Below are 16,263 nucleotides of genomic sequence, written 5' to 3'. Positions count from 1 at the left end.
CTCCTAAAAGTTGCTGCCTTTTCCCCCCACCAGCATAGCTGTAGTGTGATCTCAGGAAAAGATGGATTTGGTTTAAGTCCCAAACGTGGTTTTTTTTTCAGGAGGCAACTGGACTTTCTGGTTTTTTCTTTGAAGACATTTCACTTCTCACCCAAGAAGCTTCTTCAGCTCTGACTGGATGGTGGGAAGTGGAAGGATTTAAATTCCTTGAAGACAGCTGGTCATCTGCTTCCTTTTAGAGCATGGGTGTCAAACTTGTGGCGTCATGTTGCTGTCATGTGACTTATTGTGATGTTTTTCCCCTTTGCTGGCATGGGCGTGGCCTGCACGTGATGCACCCAGCCCACAGGCTGCCAGTTTGACACCCCTATTTTAGAGAGTTGTTGAAGCACTTGGAGATTTATCTGTGTCCTCAGGATCACCTGAGTAGTGCAAATGGTTCCTGTAGTCAGCAACCATTAACACTACTCAGGTGACCCTGAGGACACAGACAAAGCTCCAATTGGCCCTAATGACTATGCAGGTGACCAGATGTCTGCAAGGAGTACAAATCCTTCCATTCCCCACCAGCCAGTCAGAGCTGAAGAAGCTTCTTGGATGAGAAGCAAAATGTCCAAAGAAAAAACAAAGTCCAGTTGCCTCTTGAAAAAAATCACTTTTGGGACAAACATGACCTGCATGACATAGAGAACCTCTACAGACTTTTGGTTTAAAGCACTGACAGTGGATATTGCATTAGCCCCATGCACAGTCTAAAGCACCTTCAAATCCAAACAACTGAACAGACCTGATAGATTACTCAATAGTCTGTAATCCGGTTACCATCTTTACCAGCTGGGAAGTACAATAACATCTGCAGCAATTTGCAATCTGCAATGATGTCAGCCTACATCAGTTACAATCTTCTACAGTGAAGCTACTGTATTTGCATGATAGTGTAAAGTTGCACATTAGTCAATAGTTCCCAGCATTAATGTCCCTTTTGTGGATGCACATCAACTTGGTTGATCACAAAAAAGCTAAAGAGGATCAAACTTACTTAGAAGCTCAATGGAATGCTGCTAAATGCAAGAGTTAAACCACCCTAGAAGATTATGGCAATCCCACTTCCATATTGTTGCCAAGAAAATACCATGGGTGGACCAGGAATTGAGCATGACTTGAAGACTTTTCTTTACCCAAATGTAAAATAATTTAAATAATTGAATTTAAGACAGTTCCTCACCCCAACATGCAAAACAAAAGGGGAACTTAGTACTGTATATACCCATTATCAGATTTGTAATTGAGCTAAGGTGACCTTCCCATTTAAAGATAAAGTGGAAAAAATAGTCTTCATTTTAAATAAGTGCAATAGAGACATATAAAATGGTTTTGCATGAAGTACAGCTGATATAGCATGCATTGTTCAAAATCTGGCATTTCCCCCTCAGAATCATACATTTTAATCTGTGGCGTTTTAGTGATTTTCAAACCTGTGTTCCAAAATTCAATATTCAAAAAGCTGGCAAAATGTGATGCTAAAATATAAAATTACGTACAGAGATCTGATTCAAATTTACATTCTGCCAGCTACATGAAATCTTGGGATATTTGGACTTAACCACCTCAGAGAGGTATTACCTGAGCAAAAGAGAGCAACATCTTGAGCCCATTGGAGGGAGAGTGGCATAAAACTGAACATCAAGCAGGGCCTCGGGGTATATAATTTAGCACGTTTCCTGGCTTTCGTTTAATGGAGAACAAGTGGAACAGTTATATAAATCCTTGGGAAATGCTAAGGGGGGGCTCCTTTGAGCTGACTTTTATTTACCTTCTCCATTTCTTGCAGGAAAATCTGAGCGATTACACAGGCCCTTTCAAAGCAAGCCATGACTTCCTCTTCTCTTTCTGACAGCCGGACTTGGGAAGCAGTGGAATTGGGTGAGCGCTCCAGTGCCAAGCCTGTGAAGACAGCAACAGTGTCTCTTCAATGCCAGACTAAGAAGCACTAATCATCAATTAGTTCTCACTTTGTGCAACCATCCCCATAATCTTCTCTACCTAGAGAAGCCCAGCAGAGCTGGAGGTTGTTTAGTTGAGTGAATTTAAATCTTTTATCCCCATCTGTCATAGTGCCTCAGAAATAATATCTCCTCAAGACCCTGTATGGCCTTTGCCCTAACCATGCTGGAAAAAATATTTTTTTAAAAAAATTCCCTCCAGATCTTGAGTTAGGATGAGTGGTAATCCTTCTGCTTTGATGTTATCTGTTACTTTGAATGGTTTCCCCCCTCAAAGGCACATCATTCTCTTTGTTTTATTGTGGTTCTTGGAGTTCTTTTTAATGGTGTACACTTCCCAGAATTTCATAAAGTTATTCAGTTGTTTGTATATGATGCACAAATAAATACAGGTCACCCTTGACTTATGTTGTAACAGAGTCCGGAATTTCCAATATAAGTCATGGTGATGTAAGTTGAGACAGTCATGTCACCAGACCTGTTTTTATGACATTTTGGGAGCTGTTGTTAAGTAAATGCTGTAGCTGTGGTAGTTGTTAAGTAAATCAATGTATACCTGTGGGCATTTTTTTAAAACTGGAAACCAGTTGAAAAGGTCAGAAACTGGCAAAAAAAAAAATCCCATCATAAATCAAAGTCACGTGACCATGGAACACCAGGACTGAGTCTGGGTGGTGTACAGCACATACCATTGGACAGAAGCCAAAATGAAGAAACTGTGCAGTCCTAAACTGGAGGAGGGAGTGGGGAGAGATTCAGGAAAGCCACACCCCAGAATATCTCAGGCTGTATTTAGTAGGGTACAAGATTGTAGCTGTAGTCTGGCAAGGTCTCTCCATTAGATGTAAGCAAATAAAGGATTGGATTCAATGGATTTGTTTTGTGATCTTTGGGATTGGGGTTGACATTGTCAGAGCATAGATTATTTCAACTTCAGGAAGAGTAATATCTTTACATACATACATACATACTCCATATCATCCCATTTAAAAAAAAGTGGGGGGAAACTAACTTTCTAGCTAACATGTAGCTAAATAGACATTGCATCTATATCAGCAATAGCAATAGCACTTACACTTATCTACCACTTCATAGTGTTTTTATACCCCTCTCCAAGAGGTTTACAGAATCAGCATATTGCCCCCAACAATCTGGGTCCTCATTTTACCGACCTCGGAAGGATGGAAGGCTGAGTCAACCTTAAACCAATGAGAATCGAACCCCTGGCAGTAAGCAGAATTAGCCTGCAATACTGCATTCTAGCCACTGCACCACCAAGGCTCCTGATGAATATGAGCAATATGCAAGGATGTTTTTGAAATCAAAAGGGGATGGTGAGCAAAGTTTTCAGATTACTAACAGAATTGCAGCAAGAAGCTACAATATATATACTGTAAAGCGCTCTATTTCTCCTAGTTTTGCAAAAAACAAATATCAAAAAACAAATATCAGAATGCTACATATATACATAAATATATACACACAGACAATCATGTGGTTATGAAGACTTTAATCCAATCCTTTGTCAAGGATAAGAATTCTCAGGCTATCCCAGACAAATGAGTTTTAGGGTAGTTGTTGTTTAAAAAAATAAATTATATCTTTCCAGTATTGTATTTCAACTACGAGTTCCACCCCCCCCTCCCCAAGTTTCAATCACAACAATAATGTCCTATTCCACCACCACACTCCACGCATACTAGGATTTCAAGTTCTTCTGGTTTGTTCTTCGTACTCTGTGAATAAGCAACTGAGCCATTTAGTATCGCCCTTCTTAGGTTTGCCTGTTGAATCTCCCATTGTACAGTATTTCTGACATTCCTTCCTTCTGATCACCTGCTGCCTTGTACGATTTGATTCCTTTGGGCTTATGCTCGAATGTGGTTCTGGAGTCTGGACGTTCTTTCTTCCCCTTCAGATATACGTTGAAAGCCCACCAGATATTGATGGCATTATATTCATCGAATTGTATGTATGTTGAATTGGATTACATTGAATATAATGAATATATTCATTATATCCAAAATAGTATTCATTCATTCTAATAATTTAAAGCAGCTTCTTATATGTGTGGAATCTGGTTACTGCCTATAAAGTATTATAGATAAATATAGATACAAATACTTAAGTATGAGGCAGACTCAGTTCGACAAATAAGGCCAATTCTAATACCATCTTTTTCTGCCTCTCCAATTAGAACCCTGTATTTTCCATTCAATACTTATGAAATTTTCTTGAGTATCTCATGTAAAGATTATCTTTGCAGACAGAAAGTTCCAAATTGAATTCCTGGCACCTCGAAGTAAATCTGAAAACACCCTTCTCTGATTCTCTGTACAAATACAGCTACTCATTATAGATAAAACTAAGCTTTGAAGATTAAAAGATCTTATTCAGATATAGCAATTTCCCGAGTTCCTAACCACTTTGTTTTAGATACCTTATACTGTACTCCATAGGCCAGGGTTTTTTTCCCCAACATGCTACACAGTCAACCTGGAAATGGAACAGAATGCACAGAGAAGAATGGAAAAGTCCTTCTATTTATTATGCTAATCTTACAAGACCTGTAAGACTGCATCAACTTTGCCTGTGATGCAGTCTTAAGGTTGTATGGGTCATCTCTCTCTCTCTATCTCTCCCTGTCTCTCCCCACCACCAATATCACAAGTGAAAATCCTGGCAAAAGCAAGCCATACCAAACAAAAAATGGACAATCTGCTGCCCTCCAGATCAAGCTGTTACCCTAAACTCTAGCCAGCATTTCTTTTAAAATTCAACATATATAAATGCGAACTCTAACACTTGATACCAAGGGTTGGCAACCTGCGGCTCTGGAGCCACATGTGGTTCTTTCATCCCTCTGCTGCAGCTCCCTGTTGCCCACAATGATAGGGCTTTTGTTAGTGCAGGTAGAGACAAAAGGATGCCGCACTAGGAGGAGACTCTATGGTAGGGAACCGGACTTCCAGTTGGCAGAGGAAAAAGGACACCGCGCTAGGAGGAGACTCTATGGATAGGGGGCTTCCAGTTCGGATCTTGTGGCTCTTTGAATGTTTAAGGTTGTCAACCTCTGCTTTATATTATAGTGGAAAAAGATAATGATGTATACAAAGAAGAATACAACACTTTATACCCAATGGGAAAAAGTAAAGATGAAAAGTTTTGTCCAGTAATACACAGGAGCATAAGCACAGAGAAACATCTTGCTGAAAGTTCCCAAATTCTCACAGTACTAACAGCACATCATCTGGAATGAAATATTAAGCAAAGTACTATAAGGACCATCCCAACCACTATTGCTGTTTTTAACACCATACTATGGGTGTCAATCTTTTTATAATGATCTAATAAACGTGCAGGGGATTCTGGCTGATCAATTAGTAGGGTTACAAGGGAATGAGAAGAAGGCAATCAAGTTAATCTGCATAGTAGATTTCTCCAAAAGTTAGAAGGCTGTTTTTCTTCAGGAAATCAATAATCATGGAGAAAAAAATGATGTTGGATTGACCACTGGGGTATAGGAGGTATATAGGATGAAGGTGGAGGAAGTGCCTGGAAAAGAACCTGAGAAACCCACCAATCACCGCCCTTGAAACTGCCCCACACTGAATTGATAAGGACAGTTTCTCACTGCTGATGCACAGTAAAACTTGATCAGTGCAAAGTACAGCAATATAGTTTTCTGTCAACTCAAGGATGGGACGAATGCATATTACTCAGCTGTGAGGAAATGCTTTTGCTGCTGGTGAAATTATGCTTGGTATTCTTAAGGACTGTATTCTGTTGAGAGAAATGATTCTAGGGTCTATGCTCCAGTGTCATGTAAGGCCAAAGGCAGAAGAGATTGGCTTGGAGAGACTGCATGAAATTAGACAAAAGCCTGCATTTCTATTCTATAAAGTGCTACAGGCTGGCTTAAGGAACCAAATCTTTAATAACAACATGTAGCACCTGTGCCTCCCCCAAGAGATCAAGTATATTTTCCACTGCTTACTTGTTATTCTGGTCAAAAGATAGCACACCTTCAGAAGTATTACAGGGTCTAATCAGGACAGCCTCAATCTGAAAACTGCTCCTTTTGGTAAAAACCAAGTCCTTGGTTGACAGATTTAAATCTTAAAATAGGGATGGGCACAGGGATGGGTTCTGGGTTCTTTTACTGCCGGTTCATTCAGGGACATGTTTTGGGTGGACCTGCGCTTTGGGCATGTGGCTGCTTGATGCGTGCTATGTGCGCATGCGCAGTAGTGAAAACATTGTTTCTGCGTATGCGCGGAAGCAAAACCAAGAAGGTGCCGCCGCCAATAGAACCAGTTCGGAGGCATGGGCGGCTGAGTTACTACCTACTCAGCCGAACCAGTCTGAACCTCGGATGGGCAGCTCCAGGGCCACATATGGCTCTGAAGCACCCAGAGTTCCTATAGTTTGAGTATACAGTAAGTTTTTGTTTTATTTCATTCTTTGCTCATTTTGGGCAAGGGGTTTAAGAGAATAACAGATACCCTAGATTTACAAGGGGTTAAGTACTTCTTTCATTCATTAAAATGAAAAAAACAACAACACTTCTTTTCCTCCAAAAACACAACTTTCACCTACTTGAATTCTAAGAGGCAACATGCGTAGTTCACACCTTCGCAAATCTAAGATATCTGTTTTACTTCAAAAACCATCTAAAAGAGATCAAAACAGTTAGCCACCTCCAGTTCAGTGACATCATAACCACCCAGCGATGCCTTCTGCAGAGGCAAACAAATATTAAAGCATGACCTTCACTTTGCACATTCATATTCAAGGCTAGGGCTTCCGTTGCTCTTGGGTGTCTTCAAAAGAGTGACCTTTGCATCTGAAAGACTAAGGTCACTCTTTAAAAAACAGCAATCCTTATCTTGGACAGGGATGGAACCACTGGTTTGAGAGTACGATCAAAGAGGACAGCCATATTAAAACTGAACAGCCCTCTCTCAAATAGGGGGCGGGAGGGATATGATACTACCTATCTCCTGTCTACAGCACAGTCTTTTCAGTAGTCCCAAAAAGGTTCCACACCCATTGCACTCTGACCCTGAGAGTGCAGATAAACCTCCAGCTGGCCTCAATGACTCTCAGAGCGCTAACAATCAGATGACTATAAGCTAAGGAATATAAATCCTTCCATTCCCACCCCAAAAACAAAGGCCAATTGCCTTTTGAAAAGCAGTTTTGCTGCAGCTGATTGGGTTCAAAGCCATGAGCACACAAAACACACAGCTTACTAAACCATTATGGTTGAATTCATACAACACTCTTAGGACCAAAACCAACCACTATGTTTAGTTTTGAAAAACCTCTCTCTGGTTTTTCAATATATATCAAAATCAACAAAGCTGTCAGGAAAATGACAAAATTTGTATATACACATGGCAAATATTTAATGGATTTGCATAGAACAAGTGAATATTATAATAATCTAGATTCACTTAACTGACTTGCTCACCAATTGGCTGATGGATACACTCATTTCATTATCATATTTCTCCCTTGAAAGTTTTTTGGTTCAAATTTTACTAACAGATACTTTTTTAGGGTCATACAAGTCAAATGCATGTTATATTTGTAATTTCTGGATATTTAGTAGGTGAACCATAGAAGAGAATAGCAGTCTATATGTACTCAAATATAGCTAAGCAATGATAAGCCCCTTCTTTTTTCAGAATCATAGCCATAATGTGTTAAGTGAACCTGATCAATGACTCCTATATTTTAAATTATTAGACAGCATGTTATCAATCTAAGCTAAGTAATATCAAAATGCTATCAGTTAAACTGTCCTCAGAAATACCTATCCGGGAACATATATGTGATCTTTATGCAACTAAGCTATATATTGTAATAACAATAGCATTTAAACTTATATACTGCCTTTCCAGTGCTTCTAGCCCTCTCTAAGTGGTTTACAGAGTCAGCATATTGCCCCCAACAATTTGGGTCCTCATTTTACCCACTTCGGAAGGATGAAAGGCTGAGTCAACCTTGAGCCTGATGAGATTCAAATTGCCAAATTGCAGGCAGCCAGCAGTCAGCAGAAGTAGTCTGCAGTACTGAATTCTAACCACTGTGCCAACCGTGGTAAGCAGGAAAGGCCTATTTAAATTAAATAGTGAAGCAAACTAGAATGCTTCATAGACTATCTGATGTCCACAAAAGCAACGGTGGGCAGGTAGGCTAGCAAAAAGAAATTTGTGTGAAATTAGGAACTTTTCATGGTAGCAAATAAAATAATAATAAACTATACACTCTGTAAGTAAGTCAGACATATCAAAGTTTCTAATGATTTCTTATTATTAACTGGAGGATATCATTTCTAAATGCTTAAGCCTTTCTAATCCAATAGCTACGCCATCACAAATAGGTACCAACGATGCATTTCCCCAAAGCCAATAGAATAGCAGTACATTCTAAACTGTGGCTCCTTAGGAAGCACAGATCAACATGATGCCTGCTGTTCAAAAGGATCATTGCAATAGTAATATGGTGTTTTAGCTTTGATTTTTACATACCAGTTGAAGGTATCTGATCATTCCAGCCTCTATTCACCTAATAAGTGGATTGGTATGCTGAAAAGGTTAGAAGAGGATAGGCAGAGAGCAACTACTTCAGCAGCAGTCATAAACAGCACTGAAAGGAAACAGAAGATGAAGAATGCAAGCAGAGGTATTTTTTTCAAGGGTTTCCAGAAAAACAGCGGAATCATAAACCCTCTCTTCCCTCTCTTCCAAACATAGAATAACAGACACATATAGAAGAGATATTATTGTTGTTGTTGTGTTGTACAATGGTTGAAAATGCAGCAAGGAGAAATGTAAGTAATTCTACAAAGGAAAGAAGAATCAAATATTGTCAGTTTGATAAGCACTAAAAGCTGTAGGAAAGAGCCCATGGTGGATCTGCCAATAGAGTGGGTCTTTAAAACTGACCCACTCCCCACTGTCTTAAATATTGCCATAAACTCCACAAAAGAAATCAGACTGCGTTGTTTTGCACAAGCATCAGTCTCAATCTGGATCCACTGACCACCCAAGCAAGAAATTACCTTTAGTACCCCAGGTTGTGCCCAAATTATCTCTTTGGGCATCCCTAGTTTAAGAACCACTGCTTCCTTACAAACACAATGTCACTTTAATTTGGGTGGAAGCAGACATCTGTTTAAGATATTTATTCCCTGTTCATGTCATCAGGCAGCGCTCTTGACTTTTCAGATCTTTCTCCTGAATCTTTTACATACAACTGAGCTGATTTTTTTTAAAAAATATTGTTCCTCTTCTGCCACCTTTACTTATTTTTTCTGTCTTTTTCATAGCTTATCTGCAATATATATAACATGTTTAATAATCATTTACTCTTCCAAAGATACCATGTCATATATAGTCCAAAGAGTTGGGTAGAGCACCATTTCTCACCGCTTGACAAATTTTATGGTACATGGATTTCAACTAGCCAGAATTCTCTAGCCAGCATAATATTCCATGTCAGAGCAGAAAAACCCATGACATTTAAAATACAAATCTGTAGTATTTTGTATTGCAACACTGTCATGCTCTCCTATTTTTCTTTTTAAAAAAGCAAAATATTACAGTGCTACTGATTTTCCCTGTTGAGTTAATTTCAACCTATTTACTGAAGATCAAAGAAACTGAAGAATATGCAGAATGTTGTTTGATTGTTTACAAATAAAAAATTGATAACTACAAGGCTAATCAAAATTCAATCTTTTAATCAGGCATAGGTATTTTATATGACTTAGAATTTTGTTTATGATATTCCATAGCTCATCAGCTTTTTAAAATTTAAATCAGTGCAACTTCAACTAAATTAAATAAAATGTTTGCAGGATAAAATAAACAAGGTTTATATGAGTTGATTTTCTAAGCATCATCGCAGTGGAAATCAGAAACCATGACCTAGACAACCCCCATACCTTTAATAACAAAAGCTTCGGTTAGCAGACGCAGCTTGTATAAAGGTTTCTTTCTCTATACAAGGTCTTCGAGGCCACCTCTTGCATACAGGCTCAAAGTCTTCGGTAAACAACCTTCAATATAATGAAGCTTGCAAGGAGCAACATTGCTTCTGTCATATCTTTTGGCTGGAAAATTAAAATGTCTTAGTAATATAATAAAGCTGTGGTTAAACACATGTTTGTTTGGAAATATTCCTGTTCAACCTTGCATGGAATCAAGCATTTTGTTAAACAAAACCTTAGTGAGCTTTGAAGTACATGTGAAATATAATGAGTGCAGAATGCAGATCCCTCGGTTAATTTGAAAAAATATAGCAGTTGGACCTTCTTTTCTACTGAAATTAATAAGGCAGCTCTTAAGAAGAGGAACATTCTGTCATTACAACAGAGGATCCGCATGGTTTCCTGTTATGTTCAATGGATGGAGCCATCTGATTTTCTTCCATGCATTTTCAAGAACAACTTACCTATGTGAAGTAGAAGTTACAGTGTACTTTGACTTGGATTACAAGTTTGCTGAAAATATATATTTAGCTTAAAGTTTTGCCCTGCTTATTTTTTTTTACCTATATAAAAATATTTAGGGCAAACCTTTAAGCTGCTTTGTATATATTTATGAAGCAGCTTAACGTTCTGCCCTGCTTACCCAAAATTTCTTCATAAGGAAAATACTTTGCATCTCTTCAGGAATTTTGAAACTGCAATCAAAGTGTGTATATATGTGTGTGCAATATATATACATATATATATATACATATATACATATATAATATAACATATACATATATACATATATACATATACATATATACATATACTATATCATATATACAATATACATATATACATATATACATATACATTAACATATATACATATATACATATATACATATATACATATTACATATACATATATACATATAAATATATACATATATACATAATACATATATACATATATACATATATACATATTACATATATACATATATAATACTACATACATACATACATACATACATACATAATATATATATATATATATATTTAAAGTCACAACCCCTGGTATGCCCAAATATGGGAGGAAGGTCACACTTCCACTCTCTGTTTGTTATATTGTTATATCAGCAAAATATAACATATATAATATATTATATATATTTTATATAAAAAATATAAATAACACATTTCAGCTATCCTTTGAAAAGTTACAGCACTTCAAACAAGGGAAATTAAATCTTACTTAATAAATCCTACATCAGCCTCTTCTTACATCTAATTTAATTGCAGCATTAACTGCATCCCTTCTAAGTAACCATTGCCCTGTTTTACCAAGTATACCAGCTTGAGCACCACAGTGCTATAAAGGCCATCAACCTTGACTAACACATTATGAATACAGCCCAGTTTATGGCTTTAAGCAATAGAGAGATTTGAAACACACAAAGTGCTTTATCTGTAACAACCCAAAAGGTTAAAACTTAAGAACACCCCCTCTAAATGGTTGATCCCCCTATGGTTCATACAGCTATTTCTCAGTCACATTCACATTTTCCAAACCAAAAATAGCCAGGGGATAGACAGTGTTGCCATTTGTAGGAGATTAGATTTGGAAGTTTGCCTCAGAGCATGAAAATCAGTGCATGGTTAACATAACTATAATATCCACCTTGCTAGCCATTTAAATTAAGTAAATTAACTCCAAGTGAAAAAATGGAAAAATTGGCAGATTATTTTTTCATAGGTATGCTAGATCCAAATGGATGTATAACTTACTTCCACATGATATCCTCAGTTCATTTAGTAACCGTTTGAAGTTACAAGAGCACTGAAAAAAGTGATTTATCACCGTTTTTCACACTGATGACTGTTGCAGCATGCCCCACAGTCACGTGATCAAAATTTAGATACCTGGCAACTGATTCACATTTATGACAGTTTTAGTATTCTTTTGAGACCTTCTGACAAGCAAAGTCAATGGGGAAGCCAGATTAACTGTATTACTAACTTAACAACTCCAGTGATTCACTTAACTATGGCAAAAAGGTCGTAAAACGGAGCAAAACTCACTTAACAACTGTTTCACTTAGCAAAGTTGAGGACTAGCTATATGAGAAATGTGAAATTTTTATCAAGCTTTCCTCATTTTTGTATATAATACTTGTACAAAAGAGTAACTTTCCCAATTTGTAACGAAAACTCACATTAATGAATTAATGCAGATTTTAGAAGTTGGGACTTTGAAAGAGACATAAAATCCCACCATGCTGAATTAGAGCTATGACTCCTGAATAAACTACCCAGTGGTGGGTTCCGGATCCTGGTGCAACTGGTACGGTGCAACGGGGCTGGCCGCCACCACATGAACACGCGCAGCATGCACACACATGCGTGCAGTAGGTGCATGCGTATTTACTGCCTCCAATGCTCCGCAACACACCAGCTGCTTGGCGGGTGTCGCGCAGGCGCTGTACACTCGGTGTGCTTGCACGGAAGCCCCGAACAGTTCGAATACAGGTAAGGAGCATGGGTGGGCGGGCGGGTGGGCCCTCCAGAGCACTGTACCGTAACGGTACCTGGTGCTCCCAGCAGGCACCGATACGTCCATATCGGGGCGTACCAATATCCACCACTGAAACTACCCCATGTGGAATTGTTCAAGTAGCAGGCCAAAGAAAGAGTCTCTTGGCAGCTTCCATAACAATAAATTGTACAGTTAGACTTGTTCTGCCCATTATGATGTCTCCTTGTTGTTATTTTTAAAAAAAGCAAGTCTCTTGTATCATTAGCACTCCTAAAATAGATCTATAGAAACATAAGTGTATCTGCAATAAAACATTGTTGGCATTGTTAGAGCCAGAAAAAAGATGTGGTTGTTTTAATGAGTCAATTGATTTGATTTACTAAAATAGCTGCATCCTTTTTCTAGGCTCACATAGAATTCTGAGAAAAGACAGAAGAGGTGGCTGTGCTCACATTATCACACATTCCAAAGCACCTTCTCAAAGTTATGTTCAAGAGTCTTAGTAGCTTTAATTTGGAAACCCTGGACTTAGCCACTCATGTCTTTTACTAGGACACTGTATTCTCTACCCCACCACGCCATCCCCTATTATTTCCTTCCTCCAAGTCAGCAATATTTCATGACCCTTGTTTATGTTTGGTCCTCAATGGCAACCTTTGATATTGGTGTCCCTAAATTGTGTGTATACTTCTGCAAACCCTCAAAACCTGCTAATGCCTTCATTTCTTCATATGGATAATGCCATTCTAGAAGGGTTGGTTCTTGGAGGACAGAATTGCCTATTAAGTTGTATAGTGTTGAAAGTTTAATTTAGTAAATCATAACAAACCCCAACATTCTTTTGAATAAAAGCTGCTGCAGATAGAAAGCAATTATTTCAGATTTTTATAAATGCATCAGGCGAGATTAAAGATTCCAACATTTTATTATCTAAACCATTTGAATGTATATCATTAGCAGTGTTTTTATGCTCTTTTTTATTTCTATCTAGAATTCCTACCAGTAATTTTCCTCGATTTAGAATGTCAGTCAAAAACTTTTTGGCGTCACTCAGTTTGGGCTCGTTTTTTTCCATTAATGGCATGATTTCTTTGATTTTGGCAAGGTTTCTTTTAAGCACAGCTCCAGCAGTGCCTCCGCAGCTAGTAGATTCTCATAGTCCTCTGCAAGACATAGTCAATGGAATAAAAAATTACACACTGTGTTATGTTCCCATATATAGCAGGACAGAAAGCTAAACATAGAGTTTTAACCATTATATAAACATTTCCTCGCATAAGAAAATTTGCCCAGAGTGCAAAACTTGTTTATGTAATAGGAATCCAACTTAAGTGATTATCTATACATTTATAGACATTTCTTAGAAACTTTCTTATTTAGACATATACATGAATATCCTGTGTCATGTATTCTACTTCAGATTTGTAACTATGACTCTTTAGAGAAATAAACATCAATTTGTTCTGTTGGCTTATTTAAAGAAATGGACAGAATTTGATTCAGTCATGAAAACTTTATTGGAAATAAAATCACAATTATTTATATAAATGTCTTGTTACTGTGTTCTAGAAATCTAATCAATAAGACTTTATAAATCCAAATTTTTCTGCAGGTCTCTCTATAATTACATAATAAATAATAACTGAACACAAGGGATTTACTTATTTACTTATCAATATGTATACATAAAACTGTACTCTAACCAGCATCAAGATCTGAGTCAAAAATCTGTGCAATGTGACTTTCTATGCTTCTCATCCCCGAAACCCTTATCTTTCAACCTCACAATCTGTTCCAGAAAGTATTAAGCAAATACATTTTGAGATGCATAATTGCCCTGTGCGAGTCAAATCATGATTAAACTATTAATTTATCTCAATAGGTCTGCACATTCAACTATTAATCCCTGTGGTCGCTAATTTCATGTCTGCCCATATCCTGTTTGCCCATGGGGGTCTTATGACAGGTTAAGATAATGAGATACTTATAATGGCAGAAGATAAAATTAAAAGCTAAAATGTTAATAAAACATTCAAGCCATAAATAGCAGCTACGTAATCATAAATATGATCTGAGTTCAAAAACAACATCTACCAGAAGTGTGCAGAGAGAATATCAAAAGATCAAGAAAATGATTGCCACTGCATAATTGATACACTACTTTAAACAAATTTTTTAAAAAAACTATATGATTAATACTGCATAGCAATTTAATATTGAGTATGCCTTGTTTCAATCAGTTATCTGAGCAGAACCACACTGAAAACAGTGCAAATTTTTCCTCAATAATATGGAGAATTTTACTCTTGGAGTGTTGTTTTGCCTCAGATTTTATAAGAGCAACTGTATTGGATATAAAGTAAACATGCAGAAAATACAATCTATTACTGGAAAGGACAACAAAGCTTTAACCATATGAGCTCAAACACCATTTAATATTACAGAAGCATTTTACTGTATTATTCTGACTCTCTAAAATAGAATTATTCCCAAAGAAACAGCAAAGCTGTCTCATATTCTCCTCCTTTAAAAAACAAACAAACTATTTGATGTTCCTTTTCTTTCCACTTATTTTGTCCCTTATCACTCCTACCCACTACTGCCACACTTTTTTCCCTGGAAGAATTGCATATGCAAAACTGATTGAGGGAAACATACATGCTGATAGTGCAACTAGCATGCATTTATGCTTTTGGGTGGAGTCCACAAGATAACTTGAAATTAGTGACACAGCCCCTCTACAGACACAAAATGGCTGTGGTTTGAGGCAAAGGTTTCGAGGGGGGGAGGAGGGACAGCCAAGCTGCTGGTGAGTTCATTCCTCTTTCTACGTTTCACAGACAGTTTTATTTTCTATTCAAAGGTTTCGCTTTAAAATTGAAACTGTGTTTACTTAGCCTCTATCTATCTTGCTCCATTTCCCCCCAAGAATGCCGCTAAAGTTCTCCAAGCCAACCAACGTCTGAAATAGTGAGCCAAAAATTCCATGATACTCAGCCAACCCATTTTGTAACTGAACACATGTAAATACCATCAGGTGTGGAGACTTAATCTACATGATAGGGACATGAGAAGTGGCAAAGCATCCCAGTCAGTCTTGATGGCACCATTTGGGCATCTTCAACCCTGGTCTCATTTGATGGTGGGGCAACCTTTTTCAGAAGCAGAGGAACCCTTCTTGCATTTTGCCCCCTCCATACTTATTCTAGCCTAAGAGGTAAAGGTAAAGGTTCCCCTCACACATATGTGCTAGTCATTCCCAACTCTAGGGGATGGTACTCATCTCCGTTTCAAAACCGAAAAGCCAGCGCTGTCCAAAACCGTCTCCGTGGTCATGTGGCTGGCATGACTAAATGCTGAAGGTGTACAGAACACTGTTACCTTCCCACCAAAGGTGGTCTTTATTTTCCTACTTGCATTTTTACATGCTTTCAAACTGTTAGGTTGGCAGAAGCTGTAACAAGTAACGGGGGCTCACTCCATTACATGGCGCTAGGGATTCAAACCGCCGAACTGCCAACCTTTCTGATTGACGAGCTCAGCATCCCTGAGAGTCCTAGTTGCCTTAATTATTTTATTTATTTATTCACATTTTTCACAGCCACCCAACTCCAAGGGCTTCAGGGCTTCCAAAGCCAATCATGATGGCTGGCACAGACATAAAGAGCAGCCTGTTCTCAGAGGTCTTTCTTTTTGCCTTTTCCTGATGCTCACTCTGAGAGGCTGCTTTATCCT

General features: G+C 37.9%; 1 protein-coding gene across 1 annotated transcript in view; it reads right to left on the bottom strand.

Moving 5' to 3' along the window:
* TTC7A (tetratricopeptide repeat domain 7A) overlaps positions 1-16,263 on the bottom strand; it is a 162,790-nt gene that overhangs the window by 142,784 nt on the left and 3,743 nt on the right. Inside the window, 5 exon segments of the mRNA XM_032215831.1 lie at positions 1,814-1,944; positions 9,961-10,095; positions 10,098-10,128; positions 13,529-13,638; positions 13,641-13,691. Coding sequence (XP_032071722.1) covers positions 1,814-1,944; positions 9,961-10,095; positions 10,098-10,128; positions 13,529-13,638; positions 13,641-13,691 — 458 coding nt within the window.

The sequence above is a fragment of the Thamnophis elegans genome, chromosome 4, assembly GCF_009769535.1.
Source record: "Thamnophis elegans isolate rThaEle1 chromosome 4, rThaEle1.pri, whole genome shotgun sequence".
In the NCBI taxonomy this organism is placed as follows: Eukaryota; Metazoa; Chordata; class Lepidosauria; order Squamata; family Colubridae; genus Thamnophis; species Thamnophis elegans.
This window is presented reverse-complemented; position numbering and strand designations above follow the sequence as displayed.